Consider the following 22,136-nt stretch of genomic DNA (forward strand, 5'->3'; position numbering starts at 1 on the left):
GTGTCTTTCCGTATTTGATGTATGCATGTAAGTAGTTGTATAGTTGTAAGCGGATAGTAATTTTGCGGCCAAGGCGGAATTCAAGTGGAATTGGATAATCTTCGTTTGAAATCGTGGATATAATGTGGCATTTCGATTGACTTGAACGCGAAAGCTAATGCTGTATTTGTTTATTTAATTCAAATTTAACATTTGCTTAGTGTAATTTTTAAAAATGCATCAGGATTACGTCACAAAATGTTTTCCAACAATGTTTTTGTTTAAGTTTGGATAATTGATAATGACGATAATGTAATAGATAGAGATTAAAAGAAATGTCCGCCTACTTCGCTGCAGTGTCAAAGTATTCCGGTCAATATGCTTCAGCACGTAAACTTTTAAAAGCGTTTTTCTTGACGACTACCACACGTGTTCACTTATAAATTTAACTGCAGCTTCACCGTAATATTATCTAGTAAAGTACGCAGAATTTTTTTATAATGAAACTTTTATATAAACAGTTAATTGAAGGTTTTATACAAGTTCTCCTTTTTACCAAGAAAAAATGGATGTAAGCTAAAACCAAGCGTACTTTTCTATCAATTATTTTAGAGATTAGGATCCGGTTTTTTATTTTTGTTTCCGATAGCAAGGGTTTCTATAATTATCGTCGTCTTGAAAGAGGTCATTATACAAGTCGGTCCTTCGGAGATCTCCAAATTTTATTTTTCCGGCTTAAGCTGAGCTATATAGGTTTGAGTGTGTTTATATAAAAGAATGAGGATGCTTTTGCTTGACTGCATATAGATAGTTACATTCAAGAGACAGTTAGAGCGACCAGGTTAACTCGAGACTCTCTAGAATATAAATTCAATGTTCATACCCGCTTCTAATCAGAGTTGTCATTACACGCAAAACAGGGTATATTAAGTTTGAAACACCCACAAGGAAACATCGGAGAATCTATAAAAATATATACATGGCAATTTAGCCATCTGTCTGTCCGCTTGACTGTCTGTATATTCCAACTGAGCGACTAGCAGTTTTTGTGATATCGACCTGACTTTTTCCACATGACTTTTTCTCCTCAAGAAGCTGCTTATTTGTGGGAACCGCCGATTCAGAACTACTATAGACGAACGATCCAAATTAAGTTCATTTATTATTTTTTTTTTTTTGGCAAGATTATTTATTGTAATTTTTGTTGTTGTTATAGCGACAGAAAACATTCCTGAAGTAATTTCGAGGAATGGCGCAGAGTTGAGTGTCCTTGGCCGGGTCCGTTTCGGTTACTTAGACCCGACTGTCGTGGGAACGGAGTCGTTGTTGTCAAAGGCAGTAGTACAATCTCCGAACAAGCTGTCATACAAATTAAAAGCATGTTATTTTGTGGAAACATTTTTATTTGTGAAATGAATTATTGTTTCGGTGCTACCGAAGTGACCGTTTCCTCTTATTTTCTTAATACTTCTGAAACTTTTTTTAGAAATTTCAATGTTGTCCAGTAGCAGTACCCTCGGAGCAAATTAGAGAATAGAATTTCTTAACCTTAGAATTCAGAAATTTCCGTTCTGAATTCGGTATCTGACGATGTGGCAGCAAAATTCTTCTTTCCATCTTTTTTATAAACTTTTCGAAGATAAGTTATATTTCGTTATATCAGCTAACCTCACATAGATTGCACCTTCAATCGCCATTTCCCACCAATCAACAATTGTTGATCAATTGACTTTTCTACAGGGTGCTTTTCTGTTTACTACTTTTTGTGTGCATTTGCTGTTGTCTCATCTATCCAAATGTATAAAAACATATTTCAGGATTACTACAATAACGAGCCGTTATTGATGGAATGAAGCAGGTTTGCCGCAGGAGATTGCTTTAGTGGCCGGCAACAAAGAACGGACAAGGTAAAATATTTTCCAACTACACACACGCACTGCGATAATTGCTCAACAGTAAAACGGATGACTGCTGAAAATGTGTAAGCAATAAGTTTAGTCCATATCTGTGGCCAGAAGCTAAACTAGCAGTTTCGATTTGAATTCTGATGAGGTTGCCGCACCACACCGACGCAGACGGACTTTTACGATTTCAATTTCTCTGCAACGTACAGTATCAGTACAAGTAAATACAAAAACAACAACAGCGGCATTAGAATCCAACTGGAGTCGATAAGGCACACAACGGTTGCAAGTACATTGTACGTCTGTATGTATGTGTGTGTATGTATATGAAAATAATCGGGTATAATAGAAATGAAGGCTTGGGCATTTATAAGCATTGGATACTTGGCGATTAGTCATCTTAAATAGCAACAAAATAATATGCTAACAATTCTGAGGATTAAAAAGCATCTACTGTGGCGCAAGACTAGGGGAGCTGACCTGACCAGACCAGTGTTGTTGTAAAATTAATTTGCAGAGCAGTAGAAAATCCGAAATTTGTTTTTTTTTTGGTTACAATCACTGTGAATCCCTTTTATTAAATGGATAATTCAATGGAAACTATAACTTTTGGGGAAAATATATTATGAATCGAATTGTGAATTGTTATTTATCTGAAATACTTTCAACTTTTCTACTTTACTAAGAGTATGCGAAAACGAAAAATAAATGTGTCGAGTGCTATTGAAAAGCATATTTACATACATATGAGGGCATTTGAAGTGGGGATTTAAAAATAAAAGCTTTTTAATGCGCTCTTAAATGTCGGAAACGATTTCAGTAGAAATAAAAGCAATTAAAATTGTGCGCTACACACATATGAAATAAAGAAGTAATATTGTGTAAAATATTCATTTAGCATAAGCATTAGGGGTGCTCATTATTTTTTGTTTTAAAAACAATAAGTTGATGTATAACATTTGAGCACGAAATTACAAATTAGCAGTTGGATAATTTAGATTGGATTGAGCGCCGAGAAATGCACTGCGCTCTATGGTCTATTATATCCTCTCCTGTTTTCACAACACTTCATTTAACCCTTAAAACAAAAACGCTTAGTGAAGCTTTTAGGTTAATATTTATGATGGTTCTTTCACCGGATTTATTTACCAGATAGTTTCGACTCCTTCTTCTTGCGATTGCAAGGCAATCAAAGAGTATGTGCTCTGGCCACACCGAAGTTCGGCTCCGATCCTATCAGTTTTGTTACCACAACCTCTTTCGCCAGAAGATCGACAAGCTCATTTCCCTTGATGCCTCTATGCCCAGGGATCTATGCTCATGAAATATATTTATTTGTGGCAACCCTGTTGTCAACGAACGAGATTGCCTGAAGTATCGCTGAACCCAGCCCAAATTTCATCTGCCGTTTTCGAGGCTCATGTTGCCCTTCAAAGGTACTCCTCTAAAGTGGAATCTTCCCATTCATATTGTATAAATACAATTTATAAATATATTTAACTATAGAGTTCTGGTCAGATTTTTAAAACTCTTATATATGAATGTGTAAAACTTTATTAAGAAATATATTGCTTATAATATATTATTATAAATTATAGTATTTATATTGTTTGGAGTATGAATAAAATGGTTTAACGAAAAATATTGTACATTTCTAATTTCAAAAAAATTTATAGAAATTTTTTGATAGAATCAGAGTTTCAAATAAAGCATTAAAAAAAATTAAATTAGCAATCTTTTATTTTGTAATCCCGAAAATCTTAATTAAAATAAACTTTTAATCCCAAATACCGGATTCGAAAAAGAATGTTTAGAATTTAAATTTTTTCCCGTTTGCGTATTTCGTTTTTCACCAGTTTGGTTATATGTATTTTGAAAAGGAATGATGAAAATTCAATTTTTAATCTCGAGATCTTGAGTTAAAAATTTAATTTTCAATTGTAATTTTCTATTATATTTTTTAACCCAAAGTTTTTGAATTAAAAATTCAATATTTCATTATACTTTTTAACTAAAAAATTAGCAACCCTCGATAGAATTTAAAAACGTATGAGGTTGACCAAAGTCTACAAACTAGTTATTGGACTATTTTGAAATATAATAATAAGCTCAAAATAGTTGATACTTTTATAAAATTGAAAAAAGCCAAAAACATGCAAAGCGCATTAATAAAATGAAAATAATATTCACACAGACTAAAAACATTATTAAAACACATTTTAAAACTTTCTTAGAGTGATATATCTACATATTTATTTATTTACAAGTGCTTGTGTGCATAAATTTAAAAACCGAAGGATTTAAGGTGATCTATAAAATAAATAAACTCATCATAAGCCTGGAAACTGGCTTTATAATCGTATTTTAACATTAAAAAAATTATTGTCTATAGCTTTTGAGCATCCCTAATACAACAATTGAGATGCACATATATTACACATAATAGTTATAAAAACAGTTAGCTGCCATTTCAACAAAATTTTATACTTCGCAAACAGCGTTAAACGCACATCTCAAATGCCATAAATCATACGATATTTGATAAAAAATTGATTTGATTCTATGACAGTAGCATAAATTAAGCAGACATGCAATATTATTGAGAAATATTTGTATATTTTTTATTTTGATAACGTTCAAATTCGACACATCGAAAAACAAGCACTAAAAGTTGAGTAAAAAAATTGTTTTGACAACGACTAAAAAATGAGAAAAAAATTATCGAATATTTCATTTTATTTATTTATTTAACTTTTTACTAAACAAAATATATGTATATAAAAATTATTTATTTTATATATTGATGCCATTTTTAAATATAATTGTCTCTGTAGTTTCTGTGCTATGTATACCTATACATACGTATACGTATTTAATTTAAGATACCAAAAAGCTGATTCGAGGCGTCAATATCATATGTAGAAGACGGTTTTCCATATTGTAGAAGAAATTAATAAACGTATCTACACTTGAAATATATACTTTTCTTCAACAGCCTTCATCGAATGCACAACCATAAACTAGTCTATGTACTTATGCCGAGCAATATCTCTCTGCACTTGATACTGAATATGCAAATATTCAAACTTATTAGTTAAAATCGATCGATTACATATTGATCTGAAATTTTGCACACGTCATTCTCTCCTCAGGAAGCTGCGCATTTGTCAGAATCGACGATATCGGACAACTATAGCATATAGCTGCCATACAAACTAATCGATCAAAATAAATCAAACTTCAAACAGCTATTCGGATCCTAAATATAGATTATCCCGAGTAAGTTTTACAGGTATGCAACCAATCAGCACAATTTGCAGTTTAGAGTTAATCAACTACTCATCCGTAAAATGCAATTGTAATTCCCAGTTAAGAATTCAGTAAGCACTTTTGTAACATATCCAACAACTTCGATGGTTAGTAAAGGAGCAATTAATTGCTACTATTTTAGCGCAATTTATCCAAACTAAGTAAGAACTCGCAGTGATAAATCTCACAGCAAGTTAATATTCCATGCAATGAATGATAATCTATCACTTTGCACCATTAAAAGTCGAAAAATTGAGCAGTTTTTACGCTCGAATTGATGCTTACCACCCACACACATACATACATTACATATATACATTATTTGAAAATTTTCAAGTTCCGTTTGCGCCATCACACAATAATGCAAACGATTCTTCGCAACCCTTGGTTGCAGCATTCTTCCTTATAACTTATTTCTATGATTGCTGTCTGCGACTGCATTTCATATTCTTTCCGTTTTCATTTCTTGTCTAACCGAAACTTTTAAGTTGTAAAATTGTTTTACGTCAAAAGTTTGAGAAAATTTTCGCAAATTGCATTTCGACCACTAATCGCCGCATACCGCTTTGCTTCATTCTACACATCTTCTTCTACTCTTTCTTACGCACAGTTTGGCGGCATTGAACTGTGTTACATTGTTGTTATAGCAGCGCGTCGTACATTTTCACACCACAATAACCGACCGCAGTCAAATTACAGTTTCTACCTCCCGCCCGTCTGCGTGACTCTAAGTTTTCGTTCTATATTGATTCCTCTATGAACTGCGTCTGGCCATTGTAATGCTATCGAACGTTGCAGACGGCGTCAATATTCTTCACCCGCCACAGTGTGTTGCACTTTTCAATGAACTCTAACCGGTCGTGCTGCTTTCTAAACATCACAATGTCCGCGGTGGGCGTGGATTTTTTATTATCTTTCATTCTGTTTTCTTTTTCTTCTCCTGCAGTCTCAAGCAGCTTAATCTCATCACATCAATTCATTTATGCAGGAAATCACTTTGGTTCGATTTTACTAACCATAACCCAGTCTTTGTTCTTCTCATCCATCCATTGACGTTTTTATATCATTTACAATGGTAAAATGGTAAAGGGCAATAGAGAACCACACATTGTGTTGCTTTTGTGTCGTAAAACGTTGAAAAAAAAAACAGAAAAACGTTAACTTCGGCTGCACCGAAGCTATAATACCCTTCACAGGTGCATTTTTTATAGGATAAAAGGGTATAAATGATCTCTATCTTGAGTTGAATCGGTCAGTTTGTATGGCACCTATATGCTGCAGTGATCCGATCTTTACAATTTGTTCAAAGATTATAACGCAATCTTAGGCAATATTTGTACAAATTTTAATGAATGCACTTTGTCAAATAAACAAGTTTTCTGTTTTTTCCTTGAGTTTGATCGATCAATTTGCATGACAGCTTTATTCTATAGTGGTCCGAAGATTGTAATGTTGCTTTTAAAAATAATCTATTCCAAATTCCCTGAAGATATCTTGTCAAATAAAATGTTTTTCATGCAAGAGCTTGATTTTGATCGTTTTGTTTGTAATACAGCTACATGCTATAATGGTCCGATATCAGCGATTCCGACAAATGACGTGTGCAAAACTTCATATCGATATCCCAAAAATTAGGGGACTAGTTCGCGTATATACGGACAGAGAGACGGCTAAATCGACCCAACTTGTCATGCTGATAATTTAAATATATTTTTTATATGGACTCCGACGTTTCCTTCAAGGTGTTACAAATTTCGTGGCAAACCTAATATATCCTGTACAAAATATCGTTTTTTTTTGTGAAAAAAATGTATTGTCAAAATATTTTTCCTTCGATCATTACCTGACAAATATATCTTAGAAAGCCATGTGAAAATTTCAAGCTCATCGGTCCAGTCGCTTCGGAGAAAATTTCCTTACCGACTCTGCAAACAGCGTATCGAGTAAAACACTTTTAAGTTTTAGGAGCCGATTACACTAAATTATCATAAATCATACAAATTCGGTCATATCTCCGAAAATATTTGTCGAATCAACTTAAAAACTTGAATTTCCTTGGGATAATCAGAGCCGCCCCTGTACAGAGGCCGAAGATGACATTATGTCGCAGGAAACTCAATAAAATACAACTGAATAAAAAGTTTATTCCAAGAAAAGATTTGTGCAAGATACAATGAACTTGTAGGCTCAAATTAGATTGCTTGTACTGTACACTGCTTTACATGTATGTATGTATATAAATAAGTAAACTACCCACATCTGTCCATGTATTACCTATACATTCACGACTCCCGACCGGCGGGTCTGAGTAACCGGAACGGACTCAGATTTTTATCCCGCCAAGGGCTGTCAACTCGGTAAAACTATATCGCTACAACAACAATAATTCCTCGAGATACTACTCCCTCTTTTCAATAACCTAGGCGACAACCACCAAATAACGAACCTTTTTGTAGTGTGCAGATGTGGTTTGAACAAAATAAACAGTAACGTACATTTTAATAACAGAATATTTCACATGATTTAAGGTATATTGTGTGGACTTTAAGTAAATAGCTGGACTAAGTAGCTTTAGATCCACAAAACAAAACAGATATTGTTAGGAAATAGATTGTAGAATGGTTCTATTCGTGATAAAATCAGGCTGAGGAATTTTAATGCTCGCGTCGCAGCATAAGTTACTTTTTATGCACCTACTAAAAGTAGATTACTCTGTTCAAAAATTAAATGCGTACACACATGCATAAAAAGAAATACGTGGGCCTGCGCCATACCTTGTGCCCTGTAAATACAATCCAGCTAACTCTGGACAACAACCACCGACACTATACAAATATATATGTAAATATATACTAGTAATATAGGTATAACATACAAATGTGTATGTATATAGTATACGAACAAAAAATATGAACTTAAAGAGCGTGCAACCGAAATTGAAAATATAAATACGCTACAAAACAAACACTGACAAAGGAGTAAGAAAACTTTCTGTGACGAGCTCATGTCAAGTGTTAAGCCCTTAGACATTCCAATGGTCTGGAGCTTGTGTCTACTATACGTCGAGATATGCATACACTCTACATAAATATAAAGGTACATTTGTAAGCAGAAGCAATACATACTTATGTCTACTTAAATTTCATTGAATTATTAGCGCAGCAAAGAGATTAACAGACTAAATAATACCGGCGACAATCACACCGTTGTCTGCATTTGTTGCTTTTGTTGATTTATCTGTGTTTTTGTTTACCTTTTTTATTACTTTACGATAACTACTCTTTTACTTTGTATGAATGTAGTCGAGTTTTTATTTTTCACTAATAATGGGGGATATCATTATTATATTATATTTATGAGTATATACTCGTACATATTATTTCGTTTGATTCCTTCTGGACGAGATGAATATTCAATGCTGATACATTGTATGTAATTGGTATCTAACTAGATATGTTTTTAAACAAGTTTTAAGATCTGCTTTTTCGATTTAACACAACCTAAGCAATTCAAAGATTCGCTTATTAAGGTAACACATATCATATTCTGTCAATCAGCTTTTTACATACGTAGTCCATAAGTAGAAATATGTAAACAAACAAAGGCAGCCGTTTCTAAAGTAAAGCACATTCCATAAAATCATGCAAAAACGATCATTTTCAAATAGAGATAAGAGCTATATTGTATAGAATATCATTCGCTTTTGAAGAGAGATGTAGAGACCACAAGTTACCTGCTTCATGTAAGGAATGTTTACGAGTATTCATATACAGACTCATATGTAGTTATTTCTACAGAATATAAAAAAACCTGACTCCGATTGTACTTTAAAAAATATAAGGAAAGATCACAATGAGCTTCACTATTATATAAAATTGTGTTAGAATGGAAATGAGGTATGCAATAAGGTTGTGTTACTACGCAGCGTGCTTTCTCTTACGGTCCATAATGTCAAAGAAACTGTTTTTTTGTTAATAAATAATTATATATTAATAATAATTTTCTTTTCACATTTTGATGATTTTGTGTGTTTAACAATCTATTTGTATTCAGTTATCACTCAAACACACATTTTTCATTGGTTAAGATCTTTGAAAATTTTATTTTGAATGGCAGATTTTGACATTACGAATTAAAACACTTTTGACTAATTATTGTTTTTGGGCTACCGACACAACCTTATTATATTATATAATATAATGGAATCATGGGTAAGAGCAAGTATTTTTTTTTTCGTTATCATATTATTATACCCTCCCTGGTGTAAAAAAGCATAGCCTTTCCAAAAAATGTCAGCTTACAAGGTTTTTGGCTCTACAATGTATGCAATCTTGCAAAACTAAAATATACAAATAATTGTAAGAATGGCAAAATCATTTAAGGTTTTAATTTATATGTACAGTACATATGTATGTGTATGGTATATGCTTATGTGATATATATACATATGCATCTATCTATTGCACATACATAACACATAAGTGTACATGTAAAAAAAATTTGTACTTGTAATTAAATAATTAATAATGAAATACAATAGTTACCTACAGATATTGAACATATTATTTTATAGTATGCAAGGCTTTCAGCAATTAGTCTTATTTCTTTGCTAACATGCTTCTATCCTCAGTATCGGCGGGTTAATTTTGTATTGCATTATTTTTTTTGGACTGGTAAAACATGATAACGCCTTCCTGCTGCATTGTCGCACATAACGTTTTATTAAGGCAGATTACCAAATATGTGTCAGCAAGCTCAATTAGATACACTTCACTTTTATTTTATTTTTACATGATATTTTAACTATAGAACACTAAACAACTCAATTAAAACATTATTAAATTCATCCTCATACTAAGGTATTCACATTATATATAAATATATTTGTTTTCACAGTTAACTGCACACATTTATTGACCTTCACCGCATTTGTCAAATGAAATTATCCACCACTGTCGACTTATTGCTTTGGAGAAGAGAATTTAATTTACAAATTTGGTTGTCAATTGAAGTACCATAATTAAACATGCAAAATATATAAAATGATATGCAGCATACATACATATACTGCAGTGTACATATACAAATCTACTTGCATTCCTAGGTGCACTGTCGGTGATTACTATTTCATGAATTCGACTTTCACTTTTCTTCGGAATCACTCTCGCTTACCGTAACTTTTGCCGACACTCATTTACCACCCGCACTTGTACGCTCCGCCCTTATCAGTATTAAATGTTATGCATTAATGAGGAATAGGATCTCGCGCATATTATACACTTCCAAATATTACATTAGTACTGCGGGTTATGAAAAGGGTTCTATGAGTTTCTTGTCTGCCTCTTCACTTAGGTTGTGGAAACACAGCTGACACTAAAGCAGTAACCTGCCCTTTCATTTGGAAATTGTAGCAATTTTTTTCATCGCTCTAGCAAAAATGAACTAGTTTACAAAAATTATAAATTTAGAAAAAACAAACATTTGCAATATAAACGCAAAAAATAATAACAGAATCATCGCTTCCTACGCTTTCTTGAAGCATTCTTGTTTTTCACTTGAATCTCACTTCTTACACTTACGTCTTCTTCTACGTTTCTTTATGTCTCGTGCCTTAAAAAACTGACCAAGAAAAAACCCACATTTTGTTGATCATAGATATTTATTGCACATAAGCACTTAAAATAACAAATTGCAATAAGAAATTTACACGAAATTACAAAACAATTCAATTTGTTACTTTTGTCGAAGTATATATTTGCTCCCGAAGTTCAATGTTATTTTTCCGCAAACTAAACTTTACGCATAAGAAGAAAGTTGATGAATGAAATAAAGTTATGAGCAAAGCAAATGATTTTGACATTCCCCTTGTCACAATATTCGAGAATTCCAAACAAAACGAATTGCTCGTAAATACAAACTACAGCGACCTCTGTACGTGACAACTGGTGTAAAAGGTATAAGCGCAATTATTAATATAATTAATGTACATATGCTCTGCAGGTTTCTTACTACGTATACTAAGTGTAATAATAAATTCGGCAATAAAAACTGAAATTTTCTCAGGAAAAATTTTAGTTATAAATGACTGAAAAAGAATTACAAGTAATTTTGTTTCATATAAGGAAAGGTTTAGGCAGTCTCAGTCTGGCAAGCTGCAATTGTGACAGCGATTTGTTTGATTTTACTTTTATTTGTCATACTTTTCCATTCGAAATATTAAAATAAACACTTTCCATATAATAAGTAAAAATGTTAGCTACGACGAGTAATACAGCTGCAACTGGTTCTGGTATTCCCGACAAGGCATGGCAGCCACATTTTGTAACACTTGAAACGACGTAAGTACAATTATACTAACATTATTTTATAAATATTATGTTAATATTAAGCGTGCATTTATAATTGTGATATAGCATGGGCGAAATTACAGTCGAACTTTACTGGAAACATGCGCCCAATACCTGCCGCAATTTCGCTGAACTATCACGTCGTGGTTACTATAACAATGTAGTTTTCCATCGGATTATCCGTGACTTTATGATTCAAGGCGGCGATCCAACTGGCACCGGTCGTGGCGGCACTTCAATATATGGCAACGAATTTTCTGATGAAATTCACTCAGACCTTAAGCATACCGGTGCAGGTATATTATCAATGGCCAACTCTGGGCCTGACACAAATGGTTCGCAATTCTTCATCACATTAGCTCCTACGCAGTGGTTAGATGGAAAGCACACAATATTCGGACGGGTATATTCAGGAATGCAGGTTGTAAAGCGTATTGGCATGGCGGAGACTGATAAAAATGATCGCCCGGTAGATAGTGTGCGAATAGTTAAAGCGAAAGTAGAAAAATACTAAATCTACATACAACTATTTTATATTATATGCAAATATGTAGTTTAGATATTCATTTTTATAATAACTCTAATAACTTGTTTATACTAATTCAAAGTGTGTATAATTAAATAAGGGGACAGGCGGTTTTCGGTAAATTACCATTTACCACCAACGGTTGGTCCTACATAGTGCCATCGAGCATATCCACAAGGCGCTTAATTTCTCGACTAAAATTAAACAAACAATGTAGTCAAAATAGTCGTATATTAGCAGGTTGCTTACATTCTTTGTCCTAGCTGCTCTGTTGGCTTCATGGACTTAGTAATTTCCTCTGTTTTTGCCATAATGGTGTACATGCATTTAATATTAGCATCCATACTGTCAGTAAGTTTATTTACTGCATTTTTATGCACCTCCACGTTATCAGCAGTAATAGAAGATATCTAAGCAACCGATATTACAAAAAAAAAGTTTAAATACTTGAAATTTACTTACTGAATGCAACAAATTGCACAGGTTTTCCATCAAATTATCTACGGATGCAGCCAAATATTGTGCTTCGATTTCAATGTCATTTAAAACATTCGCATCGATTTGAGGCCGTTGAGTTTGTAAGAAACGACGCGTAAGTAAGCCCCCGCTCGCATTGGCGACTGACGGTGTGCTATTATGTGAAGCATAACTCTGTTGATCTGAATAGCACAAAATTAATAAATGAATATAAAACATTAATTTATTTACACTTACCACTCCGTATTTTTTCCTCTAGATTATCGGCTACAAAGTGTCGCATTTCGCCATCGGTACTGGTCGCCCCCTCCAATTCATAAGGAAAAGCTGTAATAATAAATATGTTACTTAGAAAAATCAATATTTCAGTTCCTAAAGGTTTTACACGAATCGCAGTGCAATGAATTCGGTCGCATAGGTGTTTTATTATCCTCGTAAGAACTGTCTTTGGAGTTTGAGTTGTCATCCTCATCGTCATATTCAACACCTGGTTCTCCAATAATGTTTCGTTCGGTTTTGTCAACTTCTGCACTAACACGTTGTATATCTTGTGGGGAAATATCCATATCTGGATATTGTGCAAGAAAAGGAATTTCACTGTATGATGAAGGTTCCATAGCGCTTGTTGGAGTCTTTCTAGTCCTTTGCTTTGTGCGCTCTATTGGGCTGATATTGTCATCATCTGTTGTGTCTGGTATACCATAGCGTGGTCGGATAGGAATGTCTTGACTTCTACGGGACATTTCCATAAGAATTGAAATTTAAATTTGTAAACACATCCCTTTAGTGTTTCGCACAAAACCACAAATAGTAATGAATTACAATGCAAACAGCTGGTAAATAAACAACTTAACCCGTTAAATCTCGATGTTTCGAATAGGAGAAAAGGGTATAAATACAAATAATAAAATTGTATGATAGTTAATAGAAATGTATTAATTAGAGTCGATTGTGAAAGGAGTTTGAAGCGATTGAAGTATGAACACCGCGGTTTTGGGACGACCAGGTTTATTTTTTTGATGCGCGACTGAAGGCGTCGCAAAAGAAATATATAACTTATTCAGAATACCAAGATCATAATGAGTTATATTTTATATCTATTTTGTGATCTATCTTCAAATTTTTCACAGTGTATTACAAACCTTAAAGTTAGCTGAAGTTGGTTAACATATTGGAGAAGAGATGGCGATATTGTTCACGATAATCAGTGTATTAAGCGCAAACGAGATAGGTCTAGTGAGATAAAATTTTTCGATCCTCGCGTGTTAGGGTTGTTTGGTATAAAATTACTTTGTGTTGAAATTGTTATACGTTTATGATGTAAGTTAGTGTTTGGTAAATATTTATTTGATAAAGTAAATAAATATTTACTGAAACCATTAATTAATTTTGAAAGTACAATAAAAGTTTTTTGGTTCAATAATGTTTAAATATCGCTGTGTATGGATTAAAGTTCATATCACAGTACAATTAAATTTTTCAGTACCATGCAAATACATCTCTGCGTATTTGTGCTAAATTCTTCACAGTTTTGTCGAATCGTTGTTGAGTGTTGGTGAACGTGTCGCGTGTACGCGTCGTTTGCGTGAATTTACTAAAATAAAGTTTGATGTATATTAATAAAAATATAAGTAGTGCGTAGAAAAATATGAAAAGTAACCAAACTGCGACATACCGGGCTGTATCCACTCGAATTCAAACATATATACGCTAATGTATATGCGAATATCTGGCAAAACGTTTGTATAAATAAATTTCGTAACATAGACGTAAATAGTTCTCGGTCTTTCGCGAAGTCGTACTTGACAAGTTTTCACATTGTACCAAATCAGCCCAGAGTTACATTTTGGTTTATTTAGTGAAACTGTTGTTGAAAAATTATAAAGTTGTTTCGAGTTGATAACAGCGAAAACGAAAAGCAAGCAGTTTCATTTGTGAAAGCATTTGGGATCGCTAGAACAAAGGAAGGAATACACAAAGCATACGTTTAGAATATAAATAAAAATCAGCAAAGCGTTTACAAAAAATTGTCAAACAAGGTTTTAAAGTAAAACAAAAGCAGTGACGGTCTAATTGCAAATGATTATTTGCATAGCATAATCCGACATAATGCAACTTATGGGTTAAGCTAGTGCAGCACTGGGGGAATCAAATTGTGCACGGGCCAACACCAATGTGTAAGTATACCAAACGAAATTATCAACATATTAACCTAATTTAGGATATATTTATTATATTTAAAAGCAGAGTATTATATAAAAAATCAACAACACTGACAATCTAATTAATTACTTCTGTTATTTTTAAATATTGCTTTTATTTGTTTGCTCATGTTATGTACTATCTTAGCCCGTCGGCTATGAAGTTATAAGTCAATTGCTGCCTCATGAAAAAGTATCGGAAAATATTTTTCGAAAATATGTTTAGCGGGAAAGTTTGACTGGAATTTAGGGTCGAAAAAGTTTGACTGGAATTAAGGGTCGGCTTTAGAATAACGTCCCAGGCTTTCGGGGATAAAATGGATATGGGCGGATAGAGGAGATCCTCCAGATCAAGAATATATATACATAGATATAGCCGCGGAAAACTTATAGTTTTCGAGATATTTACGTTTAGAGTTGAAAATTTCGACTATTTAAAGTATGTATTTTTGCGATTTAAAATGAATTATACACTTATACAAAGGCCGCCAATGCAAAAAGGAGTTCTGCGCGAAAAATATTTTGATACACCCAGGTTTATTTTTTTTGAAGCGCGGCCGAAGGCCGCCAACGCAAAAAGAAGTTCTACTAGAAAAAGTAATATTGTCATAGAGGGTATAACATAATACTTAACATCAATGCTTTGTAATAGTTTATTTCTCTAGGTTTTGGATTCCTGTATTTGGGGTATTATCTGTTTTAATTTCTTTCAGTTCAATTACAAAAGATGTCGATAAGGTAACACTGGTTATTTGAAATTTTGCAACCCTTTTGTTATTGTCAGAATTAATAGAATTTAACAATAATTTAATTATTGAATTAAACTATTTTTGCACTATATAATGTAAAATAAATGTGTACAAACGAATTAGTGAAGTGTTAGTGGAAAATATAAGTGTATAATTCATTTGAAATCGAAAAAATGCGTACTTTAAATAGTCGAAATTTTGAACTTTAAACGCAAATATCTCGAAAACTATATGTTTCCCGCAGCTATATCTATATATATTCTTGATCTGGAGGATCTCCTCTATCCGCCCCGAAAGCCTGGGACGTTATACCAAATTTTTCCCGGAATTTAGATCAGCATCTGCCGAATTTGTCTGATGAAGAATATATGGTAAATGTATAGTTTAGGTCCCCTAACTAAGGAGGCCTCAAAACTAAATTTTTTTTTAAATCGTTTTATTTTTACGCGTAGATTACAAATCCGTGAGCGGAAAGTGAATTTTTCAATAATTTGTGTATATTTTTCAAAATTTATAATATTAACACACTTTGCTCATATCACATATTCAAGTCACTTAGTTGTTGTTGTTGTAGCGGCAAAATTCTGTAGAATTAAGATTACTTAGCTGTATTACCAGTTCAACGTGTTAAACATTTTCTTATGAAAAAAATATACTGAAGAAATGTAAGTCACACTTTTTTTTGCGCCGCGATGTGATAGTACGGACGAATATCGGAGATCGTCGAACTCCTTTCCGCACTGGCGGCCTTCAAAAAAATAACCCTGGTCGGTCAAAAACCGGGTTGTTCATAATTCAATCGCGTCAAACTCCTTTTCGCTGCTCTCAACCTAGTTGATAATTTTCATCACGATGCAGAGTATGTGTAATCATTAATATCACAATAAAAGTGCACTACATTCATATTTTAATATACATTTTCAGAAACGTTTATGAAGAAGAAGAGTAAATAAATACACCAAAAAACTTGAACAATATGTGATTTTTTCCAAGAAAAAATTAAACAATTAACTGAAACGTTTCACCATATTTTATTTTAAATGCATATTCATACAAAATAAAAAAAAAAATTTTTTTTTTGATAATTTTTTTTAATTAAAAACGTTTTTTTTTGAAAAAAAAAAAAAAAAAATCGAAATATTGTAAAAATTCACTTTCCGCTCACGGATTTGTAATCTACGCGTAAAAATAAGACGCATTTTCGAGGCCTACTTAGTTGGGGGACCTAAACTATACATTTACCGAATATATAGCTATATATGGCAAATGTATAGTTTAGGTCCCCGGTATACCATCCTACGATTTCAGGGTTAAAATGCGTATGGTTGGATAGAGGAGATTCTCCAGATCACGAATATGCAATTACAATTTCTCGATTTATAGTTAACTTTTCTTTTATACCTGTTACCCTTTCGACATCGTTTGTAAATGAACTGAAGGCAATAAAGAAAACATAAGCATTAATTTTCAGAAATAAGATGGGAGGGCTGAGCTTTATAGGAGGAGGTTTAAAAATTCCTTTAAAGGGTTTTTTTTTAGTTTTTTAAACTTTAATTAATTTTTAATATTTTGTCGCGCCACCCTTTTGATTTTCTACTGCTTGCAGTCTTCTTGGCATTGATTCAACCAGATTTTTGCATTACATTCGGAATAATTTTGTTCCACTCCTCTTGTAATGCATTCTTCAACTGGTCCTTCGATGTGCACATCTTGTTTTGCATCCTGCGTCGTAATTCGTCCCATAAATGCTCAATTACATTAAGGTCGGGACTTTGTGCAGAACTCTTGATAACTTTTGGGCAGTTATACAACAACCAACTTCTTACATCAAGCGCCGTATGTTTTGGACAACGACCTTAAAAAACTGAAAGTTGTCTTCAATATCAATTTTTTGCACGCTTTCTTTCAAATTGTTTTTTAAAATCGCCATATATAGTATATGTTTATTCATTACGCCATCTTCACCAAATTTAAGTTTCCAACTCCTGAAGGTGCCATACAACTTACGCCACACTTTATCTCTTCCATCACATCCGAATAAATTAAATTTATTCTCGTCTGTAAATATTACCTAAAAAATCTAACCTAGAATCATAGAAGTGTTAATATTTTCAATATTTACAGTTCTCCAATATGAGAAAACTTTATACATACATTTTTTTGCGAATTCAAGTCGATCATGTTTTTTTTTTTTCTAATCAGGGGATTTTTTCTTGCTACTCGACCATGAAATAAATTTTTTCCTAATAATCTATTAATACTTTCTGGATTAACCTTAGTTCCTGAAGATTCTTCGATCATTGTAGCAAGTTTGGGAGCAGAAGTAAAAGGTCTTTGCTTTATTTCTCGTAAAACAAAGTTTTCATCTCTGGTGGACAATTCCTTAGGTCTGGACTCGCGCAATCAATCCATTTCGATTATATCTTTGCTGCTTTTCTTAACTAAATTTGCTATGTCACGCTCCGTTTTTTTATACTCTCGCAACCTGTTGCTACAGAGTATAATAGTTTTGTTCACCTAACGGTTGTTTGTATCACCTAAAATTAATCGAGTTAGATATAGGGTTATATATATATAAATGATCAGGATGAAGAGACGAGTTGAAATCCGGGTGACTGTCTGTCCGTCCGTCTGTCCGTCCGTCCGTGCAAGCTCTAACTTGAGTAAAAATTGAGATATCTTTATGAAACTTGGTAGACATGTTTCATGGTACCGTGAGATGGTTGGTATTGCAGATGGGCGTAATCGGACCACTGCCACGCCCACAAAACGCCATTAATCAAAAACAAATAACTTGCCATAACTAAGCTCCGCAATAAGATACAAGACTGTTATTTGGTACACAGGATCACATTAGGGAGGGGCATCTGCAGTTAAAATTTTTTTTTCAAAAGTGGGCGTGGTCCCGCCTCTAATAGGTTTAATGTGCATATCTCCTAAACCGCTAATGCTATAATAACAAAATTCACTGGAAGCAAATGTTTTTAGCACTTCTATTGACGGTCTGAAAATAGTTGAAATCGGGTGGCAACTCCGCCCACTCCCCATATAACGGTACTGTTAAAAACTACTAAAAGCGCGATAAATCAAGCACTAAACACGCCAGAGACATTAAATTTTATCTCTGAGATGGTATAAATTGGCTTTATAGGAACCGCATTCAAAATTAGTCAGTGGGCGTGGCACAGCCCACTTTTAGGTGAAAACCCATATCTTGAGATCTGCTTAACCGATTTCAACCAAATTCGGTGGCCAACGTTCTTTTCATGTTTCTATGTTATACTGCGAAAATGGGCGAAATCGGACTAGAACCACACCTACTTCCCATATAACACCATTTTAAATTCCATCTGATTCTTTCACTTTCCACTATGCAAATCAGGCAACAATGACTATATCGGGATAAAACTTTGCGTGAATAATGCGATTAAAGTATGCCACCTTGTGGCCAAAAATTGTCTAAATCGAACCAAAACTGTTTAAGCCCCTAAGTACTAAATATGTGGACCCCAGTGCCTATAGTTGACCTTCTACCGAAAATATCAGTTAATCCACAAAGAAATCTCAAACGAGTATACTATTTGACTTTGCGAGAGTATAAAATGTTCGGTTACACCCGAACTTAGCCCTTCCTTACTTGTTTTTTTTGTAAATGGTGATGTAGGTATGACTGATTGCGTTCATCCAAAGTAGACTGTTTCATATTTCGCGACATTTTAAAAAAATACTCCCTTAAACTTCACTGACTGACTTACGATGCTCAAATGACAAATATATATTTAGGCTTATAATAAAACTTTGAATAGATATAAAATAATATTTACCGTTAAATACGGTACGGTGAGAAATACAGTTTGCTCGACTTTCAATGTGAGGCGAAAAAGTAATATAATAATCGATTAGTAATGTCGATTAAAATAATTTAAGTCGAAGAGAACCTGGAATTTTAAAGTCTAGTCACACTTGAGTCCATCGTCACCTCTATTCGTTATAGTTAGTCAATGTGTTCAGGAAATATTTCGAATATTACCCCTTAAAATATTCTTAGCAGTTTTTCAACGAACCAATATTTCTGCCATATGATTTCTATGCTTCCGCCTTTTGGTAAAAGGTGATTTTTCCTCGAAAGTTGACGCAAGTTTCACCATTTCATTCAACGTGTTCCTAATAAGCAAAAGACTTAAGTGTTCTCTACCCACACTTTAGCCACGTCCATTCAATGCTGTCTATGCAACTATAGATGCCAACATAAATATTAAATATATACATACGTACATACTAGTTCATACATATATTTGCATACATTTGTATCAACCGGGCTTATGGGAGACACGCTCAATGAATTTGCAGGGATTTTTTGTATTTTGTTTTCTTGTTCCCGGCCGCTGTTTGGCGCATATCTTACGCCATTCACGCCACGCTATCAATGTGCCGATGTCCCGGTTTCATTGAGTGAAAGCAATGCCGCGCCGAAGGATTTTCATATAGTGTGGGTGTTAGGCAGTAGCGCTCGCTCGCTGCTAACATGAATTTCCTGGTATTGACTAGTTGTTGTTGTTGTAAGGTTTTCGACTGCAAATGCTGACGCGTGGGGAAAACCAATTTATTTTCTTACTGCACTCTGACGACTCATTTGTCCTCCAGTGCTCTGTGGCGCAGATATTCAAAGAGAATATTTTTTTTCTCTTTTCTTTGTTCTCTTTTTTATACTCTTGCAATATGTTGCATATGGTAGTTTTGTTCACCTAACGGTTGTTTCTAATACCTAAATCTAATCAACAGATATATTGCGCCTCATCAGATTAGCACACTTCAGGTTTACATAGTTTTGGTTAATTTCTATCGAAACTAAAGAAACTGTAATTCTAAATTAGTAGCGATTATTAACGCATAATTTTGATAAAATGATGATAATAAAAAGAGCAAAAAAATAGTAAAAACATTATAACGGTACATTCTTATCGCATTATTTCTTTACCAGTGATTGTTCATACAAAGATTTTGTTTTTCTAATGTTTATTTTTATTTATAATATGTTATATTATTCATACAAAGATGAGAAAATCAGTAAACAATAAAGTGAAAATTAATAACAAAAAATCAGAAGCAATTGATTTAGGCTAATGAAGGTGTGCTGGTGACGCGCAGTGTATAATAATCTAGTTTTGTGAAGTACTGTGAGAAAGGAATTTACTTCAAGTTTTAAAAACAATGCACAGTACAGTGGTTTGACTTGTATGGGAGCCGCGGCCATAAATACTTTTAGTTGAGATATCGTTTTGAAATTTTCACCAAAAGTCTATAAAAATATGATAAATATATTATACAAAAATTGGGAATATCGGACGACTATATCCTATAGTAATATTTTTTTTATTTTAAGGCAAACTGGGCGTGGTTTTACTAATAATAATATAATACAAAAGTCAAAAATATTCGCATTGATTGGTGCTACTCAAAAATGTTGTGGCAACAGAAAACTAAACCAAAAGAAACCTTCATACATTATAATTAGAAAACTAACAATAACTTTATTAATAATTTTCATATTGCCTTATCAAGTAGATCTATAGTTGACTTTAGTAATAAAAGGATCGGAGCTTAAAAGCAATATATTCATTATATCTGTATTTAATGTGACGCGTAAAATTTTCCGATTTTGTAATCTGAACCTTTTAATATTATTCATCCCTGCAGCTGCAGCTTCTTCAGAAAGCTCTCCAATCAGAGCCAAGGAATGTTTTATAATTTAAGAATCATGAAGTAAAGTTTTATGAACCGATGGGGGGATCGAATTTATAACTTGCTCTCGTTAGATTTCTAGAATAATCCTGTTTGCCATTAAGAAGTTTTGAAAATTTTAGCGACAATTTGTTTAATTTTTCGCTATTTTTTTTAAACAATTTTTTTTTTGTTTTTTGGGCCTATGGGCGAAACCACTGTGCAATGGTTGAACAAGCAATTCAAGGGAAGTGAGAAATAACATTTTCTGTGAAAACAAATATAATCTCTGCGTTAAGAAACATTTATTGATATGTATATTAACTCGTATAGGATACAAAGCACTAAAGGCGCAACCGATTGTGTTGCAGTACTTCAAGAATGTATGCGACAGTGCGCTCAAGATAATATGCCACTAAGTTTGAAAATTTGTAAAATACAGTGAAAGTATCAACGAGGGGAAAGTGCCGAAGTAACAATGACGACTAAATTCATGGAATGCAATTCCCGATTGCTCTGGCAAAACCTAGTTGATTCTATGCCCAATTGGTTTCGATCAGTTTTAAACAACCATGGATTTTCTAATTTTCTAAAAAATATTAAACTATTGTAATTAACAATTAATATTGCACAATTTAATAAAAAATAGTTTCTTTGCCTTTTTTAATATTATACTTTTTTTTTAGTAAAACAAGAAGTGAACTATTTTTCACATGTTAAAATCGCATTATAATAAAAAAAAGCAAATAAAATACAAGAAAATGTCAAACCTCTGTAAAACTTAGAAAAAAACATTTTTTTTTTCAATTTCTTTCCAACTAATTTGCTTAGTTAGTTGCTTTTGACTCCCTCGCATTTCTGGACCGCATCATCCACGGAGTTTTATTCGGTCAAGGACTACCGCTACAACATCAGGATGACGA

General features: G+C 33.2%; 4 protein-coding genes across 13 annotated transcripts in view; 2 read left to right on the top strand and 2 right to left on the bottom strand.

Moving 5' to 3' along the window:
* The window catches only part of sfl (N-deacetylase and N-sulfotransferase sfl), a 247,841-nt gene extending 236,562 nt beyond the window's left edge, over window positions 1-11,279 (bottom strand). The window contains exons 1-3 of one of the 5 annotated variants that reach the window (XM_036365340.2): window positions 11,202-11,279; window positions 10,930-11,134; window positions 9,741-10,158 (exon numbers count right to left, since the gene is read on the bottom strand). The gene's annotated coding sequence lies outside the window, so the exon portion shown is untranslated. Of the gene's footprint in view, window positions 1-9,736; window positions 11,135-11,201 lie in introns of all 5 variants that reach the window. The other 4 variants (XM_036365327.2, XM_036365307.2, XM_036365301.2 and 1 more) reach the window with 4 other exon arrangements.
* Window positions 11,280-11,338: 59 nt separating this feature from the next.
* Window positions 11,339-12,140, top strand: Cypl (peptidyl-prolyl cis-trans isomerase-like 1 Cypl). The gene is made up of 2 exons (XM_014242651.3): window positions 11,339-11,530; window positions 11,606-12,140. The coding sequence occupies exons 1-2, from the start codon at window positions 11,442-11,444 to the stop codon at window positions 12,051-12,053; spliced, it is 537 nt and encodes a 178-aa protein (XP_014098126.1). The 5' UTR covers window positions 11,339-11,441; the 3' UTR covers window positions 12,054-12,140.
* Window positions 12,057-13,388, bottom strand: BORCS6 (BLOC-1 related complex subunit 6). Of its 2 annotated transcripts, none has more exons than XM_070112057.1 (5): window positions 12,928-13,388; window positions 12,780-12,869; window positions 12,528-12,724; window positions 12,315-12,445; window positions 12,057-12,259 (listed from the first exon to the last, which is right to left on the bottom strand). In XM_070112057.1, the coding sequence occupies exons 1-5, from the start codon at window positions 13,289-13,291 to the stop codon at window positions 12,214-12,216; spliced, it is 828 nt and encodes a 275-aa protein (XP_069968158.1). In that variant the 5' UTR covers window positions 13,292-13,388; the 3' UTR covers window positions 12,057-12,213. The 2 variants fall into 2 exon arrangements, with proteins under 2 accessions (XP_069968158.1, XP_014098125.1); XM_014242650.3 differs by having other exon boundaries at window positions 12,315-12,475; window positions 12,928-13,384.
* A 615-nt stretch (window positions 13,389-14,003) lies between these two features.
* Hipk (Homeodomain interacting protein kinase) overlaps window positions 14,004-22,136 on the top strand; it is a 101,497-nt gene continuing 93,364 nt past the window's right edge. For 3 of the 5 annotated variants that reach the window (XM_036365270.2, XM_036365277.2, XM_036365281.2), the window contains exon 1: window positions 14,004-14,719. The gene's annotated coding sequence lies outside the window, so the exon portion shown is untranslated. The remainder of the gene's footprint in view (window positions 14,720-22,136) is intronic. The other 2 variants (XM_070111902.1, XM_036365257.2) reach the window with 1 other exon arrangement.

Source organism: Bactrocera oleae, chromosome 6 (assembly GCF_042242935.1).
Source record: "Bactrocera oleae isolate idBacOlea1 chromosome 6, idBacOlea1, whole genome shotgun sequence".
NCBI classification, from domain to species: Eukaryota; Metazoa; Arthropoda; class Insecta; order Diptera; family Tephritidae; genus Bactrocera; species Bactrocera oleae.